The sequence below is a fragment of the Embiotoca jacksoni genome, unplaced genomic scaffold, assembly GCF_022577435.1.
Source record: "Embiotoca jacksoni isolate LCO1_2020_lvr unplaced genomic scaffold, fEmbJac1.0.p SCAF_3, whole genome shotgun sequence".
Taxonomy (NCBI): domain Eukaryota; kingdom Metazoa; phylum Chordata; class Actinopteri; family Embiotocidae; genus Embiotoca; species Embiotoca jacksoni.
The window spans coordinates 1974828-1994803 of NW_027185381.1; the positions used below are offsets into that span (position 1 = coordinate 1974828).

The 19976-nt window shown below is 39.0% G+C and overlaps 1 protein-coding gene across 1 annotated transcript; it reads right to left on the minus strand.

Annotated features, from left to right (window-relative positions):
• Positions 1 to 1277: 1277 nt before the first annotated feature.
• Positions 1278 to 19437, minus strand: LOC138206640 (GRAM domain-containing protein 2A). The gene is made up of 12 exons (XM_069163483.1): positions 19189 to 19437; positions 11768 to 11878; positions 11216 to 11273; positions 10988 to 11060; positions 9074 to 9177; positions 7573 to 7671; positions 6469 to 6540; positions 6218 to 6277; positions 5595 to 5730; positions 5391 to 5484; positions 4061 to 4162; positions 1278 to 3276 (listed from the first exon to the last, which is right to left on the minus strand). The coding sequence occupies exons 2-12, from the start codon at positions 11869 to 11871 to the stop codon at positions 3228 to 3230; spliced, it is 951 nt and encodes a 316-aa protein (XP_069019584.1). The 5' UTR covers positions 11872 to 11878; positions 19189 to 19437; the 3' UTR covers positions 1278 to 3227.
• Between the last annotated feature and the right edge of the window lie 539 nt (positions 19438 to 19976).

Below are 19976 nucleotides of genomic sequence, written 5' to 3' on the forward strand. Positions count from 1 at the left end.
ACACAACATGCATCCTGCAGCGTAAACACACATTCAACAGGTTTATCTCCTGCAGAAGAAATCCAACTAACCCCGAGGACGTAAAAGTAAAAAGATGGTTGGATTACTGTCAGGATACAGAAACAAAGTTGAAGAAGTAGTGAACGATGACAGTCAGAGCTCTGATCTGATCAGGGTCACTTTTCTGGAATATATTACTGACATGTTATCGTACACTGAATAATCAGCTGGTTCCAAATCAGCATGTTACGTTTAAGAAAAATGAGATTAAGCTATAAAATGACTAAATATTCTTAATTCTTTTTTTTTTAATTATTATTATTTTTTTTTATCACTGATCATCGTAGAATAAAGTATCGTGCAAATTATTTTACGTTTGGCAACACTGTCCAATCAACAGGCTGCTCGTGTCCCGGTCAGTAGTGAGCCACACACTGTAACTAGGCAGACTTCCGGTTATCACCTTCAAAGTAAAAGTCGAACTTGATAGAAACGAAGCTTCCAAGAGAAAATAATTCAGTCCAGTGTTATTATACATCAGAGTAGAACTGTGATATATTCACACTTTATGATTTATAATCTGATTGATCAACATCTCATCAACAAAACACAATTATTCTGTTGACAGAATAAACTTTCAAAAAGCTATTTAAAGAATTGCTCACAAATTTCTATTACATCATTTAAAAAAAAAAATCATTATAAATTGCAATTAAGAGTTAATATCCTATATATTTGGGAAATAAACAACAACTGGCTGCTGTGGTGGCCTCTGCTGGATGAATTTCTCATGTTTCAAACTAAATCTCTGGACATGTTGTCTGGCAACAGATGGAGGAGAGCGTGGAGAGAAGAAGTGTGCAGTCACACAGTCCGACCACCTGAGGGAGACAGTGGACGAGACTTCATCTCTTCATCCAGCTTTTATTTTGGTACTTCCTCTAACTGCTGTGTTTGTGGTTTCTATTGACTGGTTTTTTAAAAAAAAGTTTTTTTCTCTCTGCTGTTCTTTTCTCTCTCTGCTCTCTCCTCACTCCAACTAGTCAACATGGCCGCCCGTCTCTGAGTCCGGTTCTGTTGGACTTTTTCCTCCCTCATGTCCCTCATGTGGGAATCGAGTTACTTCCTGCCGTGAAAGGTCACGACCTCAGTAAAGCTCTCTGAGATAACTTATGATGTAAGTTGGTGCTTTATGAATAAAATGCAGCAACAATATCAGGCAGTTTAAAACAGTCTTAGTGATAGATGTGAAGTTGCCACGGCAACTGTTTCTTGGACCCAATTGAATTGTTCGTGAATTCAAAAAATATTTAGCACTCTGCTGCGTTAGAGCTTTGATTAATAAATGTATTCTTTTATTTTGAAACTGCCGTCTAATATTATTGTTATTTAACTTTTCCGAGTCAGTTGCAGTAATTCGATGAATTTTATTTCGTAGAAAAAAAATTGCGAATAGGGAAGATTTAAAACTAAAGATTTATGGTTTCTGATGCATTGAAAAGAACCACAGGATGCATCATTTGCTGTCAATTTTTATGGCAAGAAATTGTTCAAAATGATCCCCAACTTCGGCCCTGATAGCCTTGTTGGCCTTTTATGCAAAAAACATCTTCCTTTGTACCTTTCTTATCTCCATCTCCATCTTTGTATGTCATCATCTTCCTCTCTGATGGTTTCCATCTGTTTTTCTAAGTTTCTGACTTTCTCCAAACGTTCTTTTACCTCCACTGAGTTTACCTGCATCGTTTTAGCCAGCATGCTGTTAGCATGTTGCTCCGCTGCTGCTGTCTGACTGCTGATGTCCTCCATGCTGTCGTCCACACGTTGTCCCAGTCAATCAACAGCATTCAGTTTCCAATGATGTATTTGTAGGAATAAACAGTAGAAATACTGAATGTGTCTGACTCGTGTTATCTTCAGCTCACAGAAGAGATGTTGGCTTCTCTCCACTCAAACAGTTCCTTCACCCCAAAATCTCTGCCCGGCCTTCTTTTAGTTTTTGTTACCAGAAAAAACATCCTGCATGATCCTGCAGAGCGTAACTGAACTGTACAAGAAACGTTGAGAGATTTAGTTGCAGGACACCGAGCAGCAAGCTTGTTTCACCAAAATCTGGTCTGGGTTTTTAGTTTTTTTCAGTCAGTTTAGCTCGCCTGTTATTCACACAGTCTGGATATAAAAGAGTTCGTAGCTTCAGGTCTGTAAAATGGTTCTGATCCAGAAGTGTCTTCAGCTGCAATACCAGCGAGTGCCACTAGAGGTCGGCTCCAAAAAGCCTCCGGCTCCATAGACTCCCATTCAACTTCTCTCATCAAATACAAAGTCAATAAACTTTCTCCAAGTTTTTTGTATGTCATTCGCGAAATTCTATCTTCCAGATTAGTGTTCTGGAGGTCCATCTGAAAATAATCCCTCATTAATTAGAAACTATCTTAAAAAAATATGTATTTTTGGGGGCGTGTTTGATTGACAGGCCTGTGGTACAGTCAGGTTACAGCTATCGGTGGGCGGGACGTAGTATCGTCAGGTTTCCAATCAGATCGGTCAGATCCACCGCTGGCTCCTCCCCCAACTCCTCCAAATATGGTCACTTCCTGCTCCAAACCGCTCCGAACTAGCAAAGATGTTGACGGACAGAATCTGAACTGGAGGATTCATAACGTTCACAAACCAACGATGACATCGCTGATGGTTAATGACATCACTGATGGATGATGACATCACTGATGGTTGCCGATTGGTTATTACTGAGACTCATCAGACCCACAGCTGTTGAAGAGCGCCGCCCACGAACACAGTTCATTTATCGACCACAGCACAGAGCCCGACCCTTTCAAACCCGTTGATCTGAACCAGAACCAACATCATCGGTCAAGTAATGGATCACGTTGTAATTTACAAACTAGTGTTCAGACATTTACAAATAAATGTCAAATTGATGGAGCACTAAAATGTGTGAAAGAGAGCGAGGATGTCTCATTTTGTTAAATGGATGGATTGTTAAAATGGATCAGCAAGAATGCGTAACGCCACGTCTGACCCGGCCAGAGGTCAAAGGTTAGTCCACTGTTTGAGCTGATTATCGTGACAGGGTGACCAGGTCGTGGCGGGGTCAGAGTTCAGCTGCTAATGGCTGCTACGGTTGCTTGTCTCCTCCCACCGCTGCCCGCTAGTGGTCATTCTAAAGAACTGCAGATTTTCTCTTCATGCTCTTATCATCTTTAGCATCAGGTTCCTGTCCTCTGATTGGCCAGCCAGCAGGGCACCGCTTCACACCTGGAAAATCAGTAAAAAAACACAAAGAAAACCTCATGATTGACTTCCATGAAACAGCTGAACAACATGGAAGTGATTTCATATTCATTCTAATTAGAAGCCTTTAAGATTGTAGCTGTCTTATTCTACAGCCATGTTTAATTGAAGTAAGTTTAAAAATATAAATATAACAAAATTTAATTAATGTAAATTTTGCCTGTAAAGAAAAAAACAAGGACTGTAACTGATTTTGGCGCTTAATATGTATAGATATAGATATATATTTATATATTTATTTCTCTCGTAAAACGTTGGCTTTTCTCTTTAGTGACACTTTATCATTTAACAATAATTTACAATTTCATTTCCAAGCTTAACACTGATATCAAATATGTGTCCTGTTGAACCTCCATCTTTTTAACAACCGATTTTGATCAAAGTAACTCAACCCTTGTGCATCCTCAGAGTCATTTGTATTATCATATAACATCTTTCTTTTTAGTTTTATTTCAACCTCAGCTCCTGTAATATGTCTATAATCCACTGTTTACACCAGGTGGTTACATGAGTAACTTCAGAACAAAAATGTCTGCTGAAACCAATTATAACTGCTATTTCTTTTTTACTGCTGCCAGGACAGGAGTCAATCATGCATTCTAAGTTATTAAGCTTCATTTAAGAGTCCTGGCTTCAAAATTGTAGTTTTTTCTGTTTTCCACAAGATGAAGCCATAACAGGAGGACATTTGCCCTGTTAAACCTGCATACATGTGCAGCAGGCTGGGAGTTTAAAGCAGGAGTGATACCTCTCTCTCAGCGTCGGCTGGCTGCTGAGGAAGCTGAGCTGCTGCTCCAGACGACAAACTCTGAAGGCCAGATAGCAGGAGGACAGGACGAGCAGGAAGACACTGAGAGACACAGACGTGCAGAGAGACACTGAAATCATTCTGAAAGAATTAAACAACCACAGGTCACGTCTGAACGCTCAACACTCAACAACCAAATCTGACAGGGAGGCCGAACACGTTAAAAGTAGAAACAGGTGAACGTGACTCTGAAAGCAGAAACGATGGAGGACGAGGAGGCAGCAGGAAGCAGCTCAGATCCAATTAGAGGTTCACTCTGGAATGTTATTGTGGGACTGTGAACCGAATTAGAGCACAAAGCATCATTCATAAGATGACACAGTCCCGCATGGACATGAGGGAGAGAGTGAACAAACATACCGCTCTCACAACAACGGCTCCACATTTTTCTTTGCGTTTTCTTTGCTATCGTCCTGCGTCCAAATCACACGACTGAAGACGGCGTCTCTGTCCTACACACAGATGGATGTGTTCGGTTTATGCACCAAACTAATGTGGTGAGATTTTAGTGCTTCAAAAACTTTATACCAACTTGTTGTGGCAACATTTTATAAAAGATTACTGTCATCAAAATGACCGGTTTACTAATTCAACACCCGTCAATCAAACTGCATAACAATTGAACATTGTTATCCAAATGAAGGGCTAGATTTATTACTGGGCTGTAATATACTTAATGCATCACATGACACCTGTGAGTGGTTTTAATGTTGTGATCAGTGCATTTCCTCGAACAACTCCTTACTCACAAATTAAGAATTCATTATTTTGGGACTACTCTTTATATTTTACATTGCGCTGTACAGATGTGTCGGGGTTTTTCACCTTCTTTAAGCTCCATTTTTAAAATGATTATATTTTACTAATTAATATTTTGAAATTCTTTATATTTCTATATTTTTGGTATCTTGTCATAATGCCTTGAATATCTCAGATGAAGCACCTTTTTGTTGACAGGCCTTATCTTGATTATTTGGCATTTAATTTGGACTAATAATTAATAATCAGTCAGTTGGAAGTGTAGCGATTTAATTTGGGTAAACCAACAGTTAAAAGTGATCCTGTGGGGCGGTTCTGGTTCTGTATATGAATATATTGATCATACAGAACATCCAGCAGCTGGCAGTTCTGGGACAAAAAAAACATGAAAACACAGCTGAGATGTTACTTTCACTGCTGTTTTCTGTGAGTTTAAGCATCTTCTGGGTGATTTACTGATGACTGTGTATTTTGAGTTGGATATTTTCTTTGGATATTTAATTGGACTCACAGCAGAATGAAGAGTTTCAGCAGCTGGTACTCCATGTGGCCCAGTTCAGGTACTGGTTCTGTCAACAGGATCTTCTCTGTTTCCAGACTGCTGTCTGCACACACGAGAACAGTTAAATATCTCACAATCACCATCTTGTTATCGGTAACTTCCTGTGACAGCGGGCCTGTCGGTGGGCGGGGCCTGCCGGTGGGCGGGGCCTACCAGTGAGGGTGTGCGTGCTGAAGGGCGTGTCGGTGGCGAGGCTGGGGGACGAATTCCCGAGTAAGTCCGGGAGGGAAGAGGAGACGGCGGGAAGTGATGGCTTCCGCCTCCATTTCAGCACCTCTGGATACTCATCCTGTCAGAGACGGAGACGTTTACACCAAAAAGCAGCAACTTAAAGTAGTTTATAAGCGACGGGACTTCTGTGACGTCACAGGATATAAATTTCAGTCTTTTTCTGAAGGTTTTGAACTGCTGCGATCAGTTTGACCCCAAACATAAAACATATTTCTGTCTATTTTAACATTATAGCTGGTTAATTTACATATTGGCACCAGAGGATGCAGTGAAAGACTCTGTGAGCTACTGATGAAAGACAGAGAGGCGTAAAGCTTGTTCACATTGTTGAATAAATAAACGCGGTTCAAACTTTTCATTTTCTTAATAACTTTACTTTATTTTGGCCCATTTTTTAAATCTGTACTACGTTGTACTTGTAATTTCACGACCACGTACAAAAGGTGCTTTACAAGCACAGTTTGTATGATTTGCTGATGAAAATATTTTTAAATTATTCGATTTTCACTTCAATAAATGTAGTTTAATGTGAATGTCACTGTTACCATTGAAAGAGAGCTGGGCTCCTCCAGGTACTGCTTCAGACTCAGACTCTTCCCGTTCACCTTGAATCAGAGAAAAGGTCAGAAAAGATCTCAGATGAGGCTGAAACTGGAACAACGGTGATATTCTGTAAGATAAACAGGAACTAGTGACATCCTCCTGCCATATCAGACATATTTTCTATAAAGTGACTAAGACAGGCTGCAGGATTGTTTGATACTAGATTATAGAAGAAGACAGATGATGTACAAACCTGCAGGTGAGTGCAGATCCTCCGGAGAACATCGTAGACGCTGTCTCTTGACAACAGAGACACAAACACATACTGAAGACGGACACAGAGACATAAAGGAAGTGAGTGGATGCGGTCACTTCTGGTCTATAAAATCAGTGTGTTGTTAAAAGGTTTGAAGTTTTCAGTTTTCTCCATCGACTCTCTAAAGCAGGCGCCACTTTCAAATCCATTGCCAAGGAAATAATAAATGTTGAAAATGTGTATATGTTTATACATGTCATGTTTTTTCAGTGCATCCAATGGAAATGGTTTCTTTTACAAATTTGGACAATAAAGCCTTTGATCCTCCTTGAAAGTGTGCATGTTAATAAACATGCAAAAACACAAAAAATAGAATCACTTTGTTCAAAATAATTTTTCAAATTTAAATACATTTTTAAAATCTGTCACATGGAAAAACTATTTTCATCCCAGTATTTATACCACCTTCAAATCCATAAAATGTTCTTGTCTTTTCTGTTTGTGGGCTAAATGCTTTTGAAATGTCTGATGGTAAATTAATGAATTGTTATTGCAGCAAAAGCTTAATTAACATGGCTACAGTTAGCTCAGCAAACGCTGACAGTCTGTCTGATTCAAAACAGACGGCTGAAAGCATCCAAATAGTTGCAAAAGTGTTATTTGAATTTAAGTGGTAAACATCATATGCTGGATCCCTGTGTTGGTGTAGTTGATGGTAAACACAATATTATATACTCAGTACACACATTTCTGGTAAATATAGAAAAATATTTGTTTGTTCTATATTACAGTCAAGCTGCTTCACTTTTAGGACTCAGTTTTTAGGTTGTTGTTTTTTTGTAACTGAGCCCATTGGTCAGAAAACAAAAAACAGATGAGAAATAAAATATGTTGAGCTATTTTTAGGAATATGTGCAGTATCCATATCATTAGTGATTACAAAAAAAACCAACCACACAAAACCTAGAATTAAGATAAAATAAACTAAATTGTAAACATTTTTGAGGAAATTTACTGCAACATTTTTTTCATTTTTTTGATTACAAGAAATACTGGCAGGACCGACTCGTCAAAAACTGGACAGACAAATTAACAGAGTACCTTCTGTCCCGTATCCATGGTGATGGCGAGGCCATTTGGCACCAGGCCAGCTGTCCTGTGCTTCTTCACCAGCCGAACTGACACCACGGGAATACAGACCTGGTTCAGAAGGATAAATAGTGAAATCTGACATTGTGGAGTCACAGCAAACACTGAAGAGGAGTGAGGCGTGTCTGTGGATCTTTCTTTGTTTTTATGAATGTAAACTGGTGACGGTCCAGAGTGGGAAGTAACATGGTACAGATCAGGTCTTTAACATGCTTTTCAAAACATTTGCTCGAGATGGGAGTCATAAGCATGTTATTTTCTGCACTGATGGATGACTTGAAGTGGACCGGCTGAACGATTTACGCACGTTGGCCTCAATGATGACCAAAGCGTTGGTCAGGTCAACGGTGGGAGGAGCTCTCTTTAGGAAGTTGGTGTTATTAACCTCAAAACAGGTGTAAAAGATATTCAGCTGAGGTAGCAGTTAGGCATTAGCTGCAGCGCAAGGTCTCCCTCAAAAGTCTGTCATATACTGTGCTCAACCCGGTATCACAGCAAAACGTGTAATAGACACACCGGTCTGCTACAGAAAACATTAAATAGCCACGCTTTGGCCTTTCCAGGTGTGACAGTTACACGTTTTCCTGTAGTGGACAAAAATGAAACCTATGGGCTGCGTAGAGCCTCCTGGATTCGAACCTCATGTCCTTGATTCCCTTTGTTGCGGGACCGTAGTCACATGATCCAGCGTCACATGACATTTAAGTGTGTGTAAGTGTCACGCTTTTAAAGTGTGATTGTCATACATAGACAGGCCAAAGCGTGGCTATTTCACATTTTGCAGTGGTGGAACAGCGTGTCTTTTTCACGCTTTGTTGTGGCACTGGGTGTCTATACTTAACTTTACTGTTTCTCAGTCAGACTGTTGTTTGGCCATTGTGATTACTCTGCAGAGGTCATAACAGGCTATCTTTATTCGTCGAGTCCAAGTGGAAGTTTGTGCCAAATCTGAATAGATTCCCTCATGGCCTTCTTGAGATATCATGTTCAAAAGAACGGGATGGGCTGAAGGTCATAAAGACCAAAATCTTTGACCACTAAAATAAAATCACCTCCTTTAATCACCTCCTTACTTGAGTTCAACTGAACATTTGTGCCAAATTGGAAAAAATTCCCTCGAGGCGTTCCCGAGATGTCAAATTTACAAGAAGGGGAAGATGTGAGACACAGTGACCTTGACCTCTGACCTCCAAAATCCAATCATTTCATCCTCGAGAGCAAATAAATAATTACATCAAACTTGAGGAAATTCCCTGAAGGTGCAACGGAAAATATTGCATTCACGGGTAACAGACGGACGGACCGACACAAGGACATATTTGGACAAACTGTGAGGAAAATGCTTTTGGACTCCAGAACATCAAATACAAATAGTTTGAGGAAGACAAGATAATACTTCATTGAATAAAATGACAGAAATGAAGAGGGTCTGATATAATTCTGGTTCATTCACCTTGATGTCTTTACCAAACAGGTTTGCGTAGAAACACAGCCAGTTTCTGGATATGTAGAGTCGCCCCTGCAGCAGGATGTCTCTCAGCAATGCACATGAATACACTAGAGGGAAATCACAGGACCGTTCAGCACACATGGTGGTTAAAGTTATTCAATACACCACTGATTGTAGACGCACCAACCAACAGCTGCAGCAGCTACAACAAGAGTCTGTAATCAAATTCAGGGTTTTTTTCAAGACTTCTTTTTGAATCAAATGGTCTGATTCACAAGGAAAACCAGTCCTGGACAAACTGTTCAAAATCAACTACAGATGATTTTCCTGAAAAGTAAAATGATTTAATTTTTTAAATTATGCCTTCGGGAGTGTTTTAGATCTGAAAGCATGACGACACCACAAACTTTAAAAGTAAAGAGACGTTTTGGAAGTCAGAGGTTTAAGTAAGACAGCCTCCACCTGTATAACTCTATATATACTCACTATAACTCTCTATATATACACTGTATAACTCTATATATATACTCTGTATAACTGTATATATACTCACAATAACTCTATATATACTCACAATAACTATACATACTCACAATAACTCTATATATACTCTATAACTCTATATATATATATACTCTGTATGATGCTATATATATACTCTGTATAACTATATATATATATATACTCAATAACTCTATATATACTCACAATAACTCTGTATATACTCACTATAACTCTATATATATACTCTGTATAACTCTATATATATACTCTGTAGAACTCTATATATATATATATACTCTGTATAACTATATATATATATACTCTGTATAACTCTATATATACTCACAATAACTATATATACTCACAATAACTATATATAGTCACAATAACTCTATATATATACTCTGTAGAACTCTATATATACTCAATAACTCTATATATACTCTATAACTCTATATATATATATACTCTGTATGATGCTATATATATACTCTGTATAACTATATATATATATATACTCAATAACTCTATATATACTCACAATAACTCTGTATATACTCACTATAACTCTATATATATACTCTGTATAACTCTATATATATACTCTGTAGAACTCTATATATATATATATATACTCTGTATAACTATATATATATACTCTGTAGAACTCTATATATACTCACAATAACTATATATACTCACAATAACTATATATAGTCACAATAACTCTATATATATACTCTGTAGAACTCTATATATACTCAATAACTCTATATATACTCTGTATAACTCTACATATACTCTGTAGAACTCTACATATACTCTGTAGAACTCTATATATACTCATAATAACTCTCTATATATATACTCTGTACAACTCTACATATATATACTCTGTAGAACACTATATATACTCAATAACTCTATATATACTCTGTATAACTCTACATATACTCTGTAGAACTCTACATATACTCTGTAGAACTCTATATATACTCATAATAACTCTCTATATATATACTCTGTATAACTCTATATATACTCTGTATAACTCTATATATATACTCTGTAGAACTCTATATATACTCTGTAGAACTCTATATATACGCTGTATAATTACATAGATACTCTGTATAACTATATATATACTCTGTATAACTCTATATATACTGTGTATAACTCTTTATATACGCTGTATAACTCTATATATACTGTGTATAACTCTATATATATACTCTGTAGAACTCTATATATACTCTGTATAACTATATTATACTCAGTATAATTATATAGATACTCTGTATAACTCTATATATACTGCGTATAACTATATATACTCTGTATACCTCTATATATACACTCTGTATAACGCTACATATACTGTGTATAACTACTCTGTACATCACTTGGTACCTTTCATCAGGATCTCTTCTTTAGGAACAGCCTGGAACAGTTTGTGGTACTGAGAGTTGTATTTGCTGACAGTCTGTGGAGGCAAATAATCAAAAGACAAATTATGTCTCTGCAATTATAAATACTGTAGAGTTCAAAAGAGAAGATCTCTCTCCTCCTGAAAGCTGCTACCGAGCAGTGACGTGTCTCAATGTTTCACTGATGTTTATGTTGTTGAGTGAAACTTACGGATCCTCTGTAACATTTCTTCAGGTCTTCATACGACAAGTCATCAATCAGCTGCAGCCTGCAGGACACATCACATCAAATACATCAAATACATTAGATTAGATTAGAAAATATAACGTGATCGGCTCGAATCTGATTCCTGCAAACGCAATCAACAATCTGTAAATAAATGTCAAATATTTTTAGATTTTGTTCAATGTATTTTAAATTGTGTGGATTTAACTTTAAACATGTTCCTGGAGTTCAGGTCAGTTAACCGTCATGTTTAAACTTTAAAAAGCATCTCTGCAGTTTTGTGTCTGTTTATTTTTAGCATTTTTCTTTTTTAATTCATGTTTTAGTTTAATTTATTGTGTTTTAAAAGAGAACTCAAAGTGTCACGGTGAAACGCGACACATTGGATGTTGCACCAGCGGCTGCTCGGGGCGTTTAGTCTCATTTTGATCAAACGATTACGTCACGTGAACAACGAGCCAATCAGATGTACTCGCCTTGAGTCTGTATAACAGTCCAACCAGAACCAATGGTTTTCCCAACATGCAGTTTTCTCACCTGAAGGGCAGAGCGCAGTGTCCGTCCTCCTCCCGGGGGGGGTCCACCTCATGGGAGGGGAGGACGCTGACATCATCGCTCAGCTCCAAGTTCTCTGACATCATCGTCGGCCTGGAAATTCAGGAGTGGAGAACGTGATTAAACCCAAACTACCTGAATGTTTGGTCTTTATCCAGCTGCTGTACCAGAACCCGTTGCCGTCGGTGATCGTGTATGTGGACGTGGAGACGACTGGGATTGTTCAGTGTTGTCTTATAGTGAAATGAAATCGACCACGAAGGCACACAGAAACACAGTTTTTTTTTTACATTTGCTTCCTGTTTTTTTGTTTTTTTCTGAAGGTATTCTGATTGATGTACTTGAACCTCAGTGGTGTTAAATAATTCCAACAAGGACTGTTTATTTTAAGATTTTTTTTTTTAATATAAGACATTATTATTAACTATGATATCTTCATTTTGAAACCTACTAAAACTGAAAAAAAGTAAAACATTAACTACTAAAGTGTTTATTCTAAACCTCATACAGCATCAACATTTCAGCCTCTAGGGGGCACTAGTCATTTCAGACTTTGTGTTTCACTTCTTTTGTAATAATAAAAGATGAATGACTGAATCCTCCACCGGCCCACGAACACAGTGAAACCAGACATCCGACTCGTCTGGTTTCTGTCCGGCTAATGGGAGAGAAACCAGTCGATGAGCTTCTTCCTGACGGCCGACTGATTCCACCACAGAAGCATCCTGTTCACTTGCATTTATGCAAATCACAATAAAACAATTCCTCTAAAACCACATTTCATTTTCACATCCTGTGTTTCTCTCCATACATCACATCAACACAAACGATCTGCGCTCAGGTCGACTGATGATAACTGGGACTCCATATCGGTCGGAAACAAAATCAAAATGTTAAACTTTAGTATAAGTCTGCTGTATTCTATATTTTATTTTTGTCAAAATGTGTGTTTCATTCTCTGTCAGTGGCCTTTAGGTCCACGTCCATCTGTTAATCTAAAGACACCTCAAATAAAATATATATCCTTAAAGTTAATGAGCAATTCTTTTCTAATCAAAAGAAATAAGTGAATAAGATTTCATGCTGTAAAATAAATCAGAGAATTAACATACTATCATTAATTATATTAAAATGATATGATCTAACAGCATTGCATCAGGAGGTTTGAGTGCTTTCCAATCATTAATTAAATGGCTGGCCAGATTTGGAAAAAAACACATTTCCCACAAACCCTGTCACTTCCTGTTTCTCCTCTTGTTCCTGTTTCTCCGGTGAACAGTTTTATTTGGTGATGAAAACAGGACCAGAAACTTTCTGGTTGGAAATGAGGAGTTATTGTTGGTAATAAAGTCTGTTTTGTTTGAAAATACTTATTTTATGATGTTAATACTTTCAGCACAGATTCTGATGATGACATTTTTTTGTGGCAATTAAAATAAAATCGCATCAGGATGTCCTGGAGGGACTGATGAAGAAATCAAACTAAAAGATAAATTACTTTAACATTAAACTACAAACTGATCTTACGGTAACTGACATGTTGAATCAACATAATTCCTTTAAACAGTCTGATATGAATGACATATTTTAGTTTGGTAAACAATAATAATTCATTGAGAAAAAGAGATCAATTGTGTCGGCTGGTGTTGTTCTGATCACGTGGGTCCAATGTACACATTTAAATCAAGGAAATTCAAGGAATGTTTTTTTTATCAGTGAAGAACAACAAACTCCTCCAGACTAAAGGATCAACTGTGAAAAGGCATCTGTAGATTTGTACACGAGTGGTATCGGGATGATCGACTAATCAAGAATAAAGACAGAAATACAAAACATAAAAGAAACTAGTTCGAAAAAGTGGATTTCGCAACTTTGCAAAAAAAATTAAAGGCGGACGTGGGCGGGGCTTATAGCAGCTGTATTGAAGGAATGTGAGCACATATAGCATTTAATGTGTGACCTACGGTTCAGCCATTATTCAATAAAACGTGTTGAGCTTTATTATAGCGCCCCCTAATGGCTGACATAACATCTTTTCAGAAAATAATTTTCGGGGCTCAATAACTTCTATTAAAATTTCACCTTTGCACGGTTTAGGTTCAGGTTCCACATCCGTTGGTTTGGACGGAATAATAATAATAATAATAATAATAATAATAATACAAATCAGAGCCATAACAATAGGGTTACATCACCGTTGCTGCTTTGACCCCTGATTAAAAACTGAATCTCTCACATTAAATACTAACTTTTATTGCATTGAGGTTTTAATTTTTGGACCTGCATCTAAACAGTTTTTAATTATGCACCTAGTTTAACTTTAAAACACAATTTTGTAAGATAATATAAAATTATATTATTTAATGTCTTATTGATATTGCACATATGTGAACTCATGCATGCTGTATGAGTTAAGATAATAATAATAACAATAATAATTAAAACTGCAAGCAATGATCTGCGGACCATCGCACGCTGCACGTCGGGGATCCAGCGGGTCGGGCCGCCGGCTCCCCGACGTGCAGCGTGCGAGGGTCCGCATGTTCCCGCTTGCAGTTTTAATTTTGTTCTCAATCTCATTCCTTATTCTTCTTAAAAAAAAATTCTCTTTTTTCAACGACTTTAACATCTTCAAAAACTCATGAAAGTTGGTGTCTGACGCATGTACAAAGTTTCGTGAGGTTTGGAGCATCGTTTGACCTTAAACATCAACTTCCTGTGTCACGGCAAAACATCAAACTTAGCCGAATCGCCCTGGCTATACTATATACTATATACTATATACAATATACTATATACTATATACAAAAATGAATTTTTATTCACTTTTTGGAGTATAACCTTTTTCTGAACTGACGTATTCCATAAGTGGCGATCGAACCCAGTTACTTCTCACTGAGGCAACTGCTCTAACCACTGAACCACTGTCATACTACAGCATGTCATCCGAAAGATGAATACAAGTCATACTATAGCATTCAAATGTATTAATGGGATTATTATTTAGGATTAGGGCGTTTGTATTGTTGTTGACCTTTAGTTTGGTATCAGTATGACTGCATGTACAACGCGAACCCGAAACCGTGAGCACTCTTTGAACTGTGTGGCTTACCCTTAGAGGGACTCGCCTTAGGGGGACTTGGCCCCTATAAACCATGTCCTCAGGGGGAGTTGCCCTCTGTGAACCGTGAACCATGTGTAACACCTTGGCAGGGCTCGAACCCGTGTCTTCATGAGGTCGTTTCCAGCTTAGCGTCGTAGACCGCTGGAAAATCTTCGGAGCCAGAGAACGAGTCGCGGCAGGAGAAAGTGTTCAATCGGAGCTTCCAGTGACTCAACCCACAGTCTGGTTAACTCAACAGGTAAAAGATTCAACTTCACCAAGGTTGATATTAATGGTTCAGATTCCACCTGTTGATGGTGATTCAACTTTTAGTGAAGTTGAAACGTTTGGAGAAATTGAAAAAGTTTTGCATCCACTACACATTACAGGAAGATATTTAATATCACTGTCTATGCTGTCTAATTTCTGGGAAGATAGATGGTGCAGTGGTTAGCACTGCTGCCTCTCAGCCAGAAGGTTTCGGGGTTTGATCCCCCCCTTTGTCATGACTTAAAATGCTATAGCATGTCATTTTTTGAACGACACGGGAAAGCATGATTTTTGGGTCACTTTTTGGCCACCACGCCACGGGCACACCGAGCGCCGAAAAGGTACTATTTTGATAACTTTTAATTCCAAACGTGTGTTAAGAGTGCACAGACTCAATTTCAAGTCGGTCCGACAAAATCTGTGGGAGGAGTTGGTTAAAGTACAACATATGTGAATTGCCAAAAATGGCGACTAAATTCAAAATGGCGGACTTCCTGTTGAGTTGACGTAATGGTGCAATGGAACTTTTTTGTACATCTCGGTGTGATACACATGTCCATCGAATCTCGTGCAGGTAGGTAAATGTAGCCACCAGGGCATCTGTTTAGGGGGTGCTAGTGAGCCGTTTGGCAATGTCCATTCGCAAAACACATTTCAGATGTATCGTCTCACCACGCCGGATGTATGTGCCACTTTTCGTGAGGTTTCAAGCATCCTTTGACCTTAAACATCGACTTCCTGTGTCACAGCGAAACATCAAACTTTGCCACATCGCCATGGCGACGCTCTTTGAAAAAGTCTAATGAAATTCTTAATATATCATCAACCACATGTTTAGACTATTCTGACCCGAATTTAGGTTCATGTGATCAACTGGCTCGACGGAGCATGTGAAAGTATGAAAAGTGTCGTTTCCAGTTGCCACCAGGGGGCGCTATGACTATGAGTGAATATTACCACACAGGTGTCTTCAAGGCGGGGCTGTTATCATACCTGTGATGTTTGGAGAAGGTCGGTCCATGTACATAAGATTTACAGCCATTTGTAGTTTCATGGCGAGACGCTCAAAATGGCCGCCACGCAACGGGCACATGCATCGATGAAATCAAATTCTTTTGATAAATTTTCATCCCAAACATGTTAGAGGTGAACTGACTCAATTTCAAGTTGGTCCAACAAAATCTTTAGGAGTTCAACAAAGTATATGTGCGAATCGCCAAAAATGGTGACTAAATTCAAAATGGTGGACTTCCTGTCGAGGTGACATAACGGTGCAATATAACTTTTTTGTGCGTCTCGGTGTGATACACCTGTCCACCGGATTTCGTGCATGTAGGTGAATGTAGCTGCTGGAGCATCTCTTTAGGGGGCGCTGGTGAGCCATTTGGCCACGCCCACTCGCGACTCCATGAGAATACAACATTTTTCTCAGGGACAGATGTGTTCACTTTCACTTTCATGAGGTTTTGAAAATGATGAAACCTCCAAAAAGGAAATTAATTTGTATGAAGAATAAGGAACGAGAAAAATAATTCCTTGAATGATAACGGCTCTCACACCTCCGGTGCTCGGCCGAATAACAACACGTTTTAGAGGCCACGTCCTTGTGAGTGACAGCTGGAAGCCTCGGAGAGTCTCTGGGGTCGCAGCCCAAACAGGTGTTTGGTTTGGTTTGTGGTGCCGGACCGCACAGAGAGAAGAACACACACAACACAACAACACACACACACAACAACAACACACACACAACACCACACACACACAACACCACACACACACACACACACACACACACACAACAACACACACACACCACACACACACACACACCACACACACACAACACAACAACACACACATAACACAACACCACACACAACAACACACACAACAACACACACACATAACAACACCACACACACACACAATGCAACAACACACACACATAACACAACAACACACACACACACACACAGAACACAGACACACACAGAACACAACAACACACACACAACAACAACAACAACAACAACACTGGACTGAGCCCAGACACAGAAGCCTGCAGGGGGAGAAGCTGCATTCAGAGCTGCTGGAGCGGACGGAGACGAGCAGAGCTGCATGTTAACGAATGCAGACGACAGGAGGAGGACCGAGTTCACCGGAGGATCAGGAGGACCGAGTTCACCGGAGGATCAGGAGGACCGAGTTCACCGGAGGATCAGGAGGACCGAGTTCACCGGAGGATCAGGAGGACCGAGTTCACCGGAGGATCAGGAGGACGGAGTTCACCGGAGGATCAGGAGGACCGAGTTCACCGGAGGATCAGGAGGACGAGTTCACCGGAGGATCAGGAGGACGAGTTCACCGGAGGATCAGGAGGACCGAGTTCACCGGAGGATCAGGAGGACCGAGTTCACCGGAGGATCAGGAGGACGAGTTCACCGGAGGATCAGGAGGACGAGTTCACCGGAGGATCAGGAGGACCGAGAATCAGGAGGATCAGGAGGACGGAGTTCACCGGAGGATCAGGAGGACGAGTTCACCGGAGGATCAGGAGGACGAGTTCACCGGAGGATCAGGAGGACGAGTTCACCGGAGGATCAGGAGGACGAGTTCACCGGAGGAACCCTGCTGTCTTTCACATTGATGAAGATCTCTGATTTGAATCAGGAGTTGTTTGTAATTCCCGCTGAACTCCTCCAAACAACAACAAACACTGCGTGTGCAGCCCGCTGAAGAACGAGAGCTCGTGTTCATTTCGAGACGCGTTCACTTCCACCTTCACACACTCCGTCTCAACCGCTGCTGCTAATATTGAAGCAAAAAGTTCATGTTTCATGTATTTCACAAACTTTTTATGAAAATAAATTTGGTCTGCAGAATGAACATTTAGACATCGACGAGAATTAAAAACCTTTCAGGAGAGAAAAAGCTGGATTCACATTTTGTAGCATTTCAGTTTTCAGAAATTCTGCATTTCTGTGTTTTGCTACTTAAAGTGGAAATCAACCTTTAAATAATGTAAATAATACTCAGATATTTAACTGGTGAATCAGTATCACAGTGTACAAATACTCTGTAGTTCAAGTCTGACTTGAGTAAAAGAACAGAAGTACTACGAGCAAATTATATTTTGGTAAATAATGAAAAACACTTGAAAGGGCCATGAAGGCTCCTTTCAGAGAGAACAAACACAACGACTGAACCTGAACTATTGTGTCAAGTTATTATCTCGTTACAGCTTCAATGGTTGTTGCTGCTGAACTCTTTAATCCCAGCAGAGCTTTGGTGACTCAAACCTCAGCAGGTCCAATGAGACCAAACATCTGCAGACACATGAACTATTACGTCACATCATTTTATTCTGTGTCAGATTATAATAGTAAGAAAGAGCTTTTCTCTTTGAAGGAAGAGTCACAAGTGGAGAAATACTTTGTTAGTTGTCGAAGTCCTGAATTCAAAATGATTAAATATTATCATCCAAACATCCAAAGTCTGTCATGTAAATGTATTAAATGTGCATTATAATAATAATCCAGAATATTTTACAGTTCTGAATTTAAAAAATGTGTAAACATCACTTCACTATTGCAGCTGTTGGAGGTTAAAGTAGTTTATTAATAATATATATTTATATTAGTACACAAAAATCTGTATTAGACATCATTATTAACCAATTTAGTGACTATAATTTGTATTAATAATGTGAAGAGCCTACATAACAATTCACTGAAGTTATAAAAAGAAAACGCGGTCTTAAAAAGTCCAATATCTCCCTCTGGTTGAAGAATAAAGGATCAGAAAATGGACATAAAGTGAAGTTCAGGGACATCCAAAGTCAATTTACTGAATCTAGATTGAATGTTCTGTAATGAGACCAAATGTTGGACACGAGGACACACTGATGACGTCACAACAACACAACGTGTGTTTGTTGGAGAGATGAAGAACACCAAAATCACCACAACAACATCATCATCATCATCATCAGAGAACTTACTGAATATTTAGACAACAGATGCATTTTTACCTGCGCGTGTCCTGCAGTCTTCAATCAGGTCCGCTTGTGGAGCCGCCGACGGAGAGTCGGTACGTCCGGTAACCGTCCGGTAACCGTAAATTCGTCCGTCCCCTGCACCGACAGACCGGCCGTCCCGGAGCTGCAGCAGGTGCTGGGAGTCTGATGGTGTCAAAAGAGGAAATGATAGGAAGTGACCTTCAAAATAAAAGCGCCTTGAATGGGAAAGATCCAATTAAAAACAATTCGAAATAAAATCGTGTTGACGGTCTCGTGCTCTCGTGTCAGTGGAGGATCACTTCTTCAACAGAAGTTACTCCGTTATATTCACAACAACCGGTACCGTCCTGATGAGCTGGTAGTCCCGGCGGGGCCAACAGAGGGCGCTGTGGTGCCGCTTTCCTCACAGGAAAGGTTGTTTTTTTTATTTTTTATTAGTGGCATTTTTCTTAAAAAAAAATAAACATTCCTAAATTATTAATAATTGTTTATTTTGAGTTGGTTTGTTGAACACGTGCAATAACATGAAATATACAAACTGTTGTGAAGGTCATAACCTTATAAAACTAAATCTATAGTTTACTTTGAAAGTGTAATAAGTTACAGATTACTAGTTACCCTGTTCAAAATGTCACCATGAATGCAACTACTTAAAAAGTAATCGTGTAATAAATTATATTTCTTTGATGAAATAAGTAAAATATTTTTTAACAAATATTGTAAAATGTGCAAGAACGCTGAAAAGTCCTAAAAAATACATTTAAACTGGAAAACCTCCCAAAAGCAGGCGACGCTGATTA

Coding starts and splice junctions, on each gene's coding strand:
- LOC138206640 (XM_069163483.1), bottom strand. CDS start 11,871: ATGATGTCAGAGAACTTGGAGCTGAGCGATGATGTCAGCGTCCTCCCC. Junction 11,061..11,215: donor AGAAATGTTACAGAGGATCC/GTAAGTTTCACT, acceptor TTGCCTCCACAG/ACTGTCAGCAAATACAACTC. Junction 6,278..6,468: donor GGATCTGCACTCACCTGCAG/GTTTGTACATCA, acceptor CTCTGATTCAAG/GTGAACGGGAAGAGTCTGAG.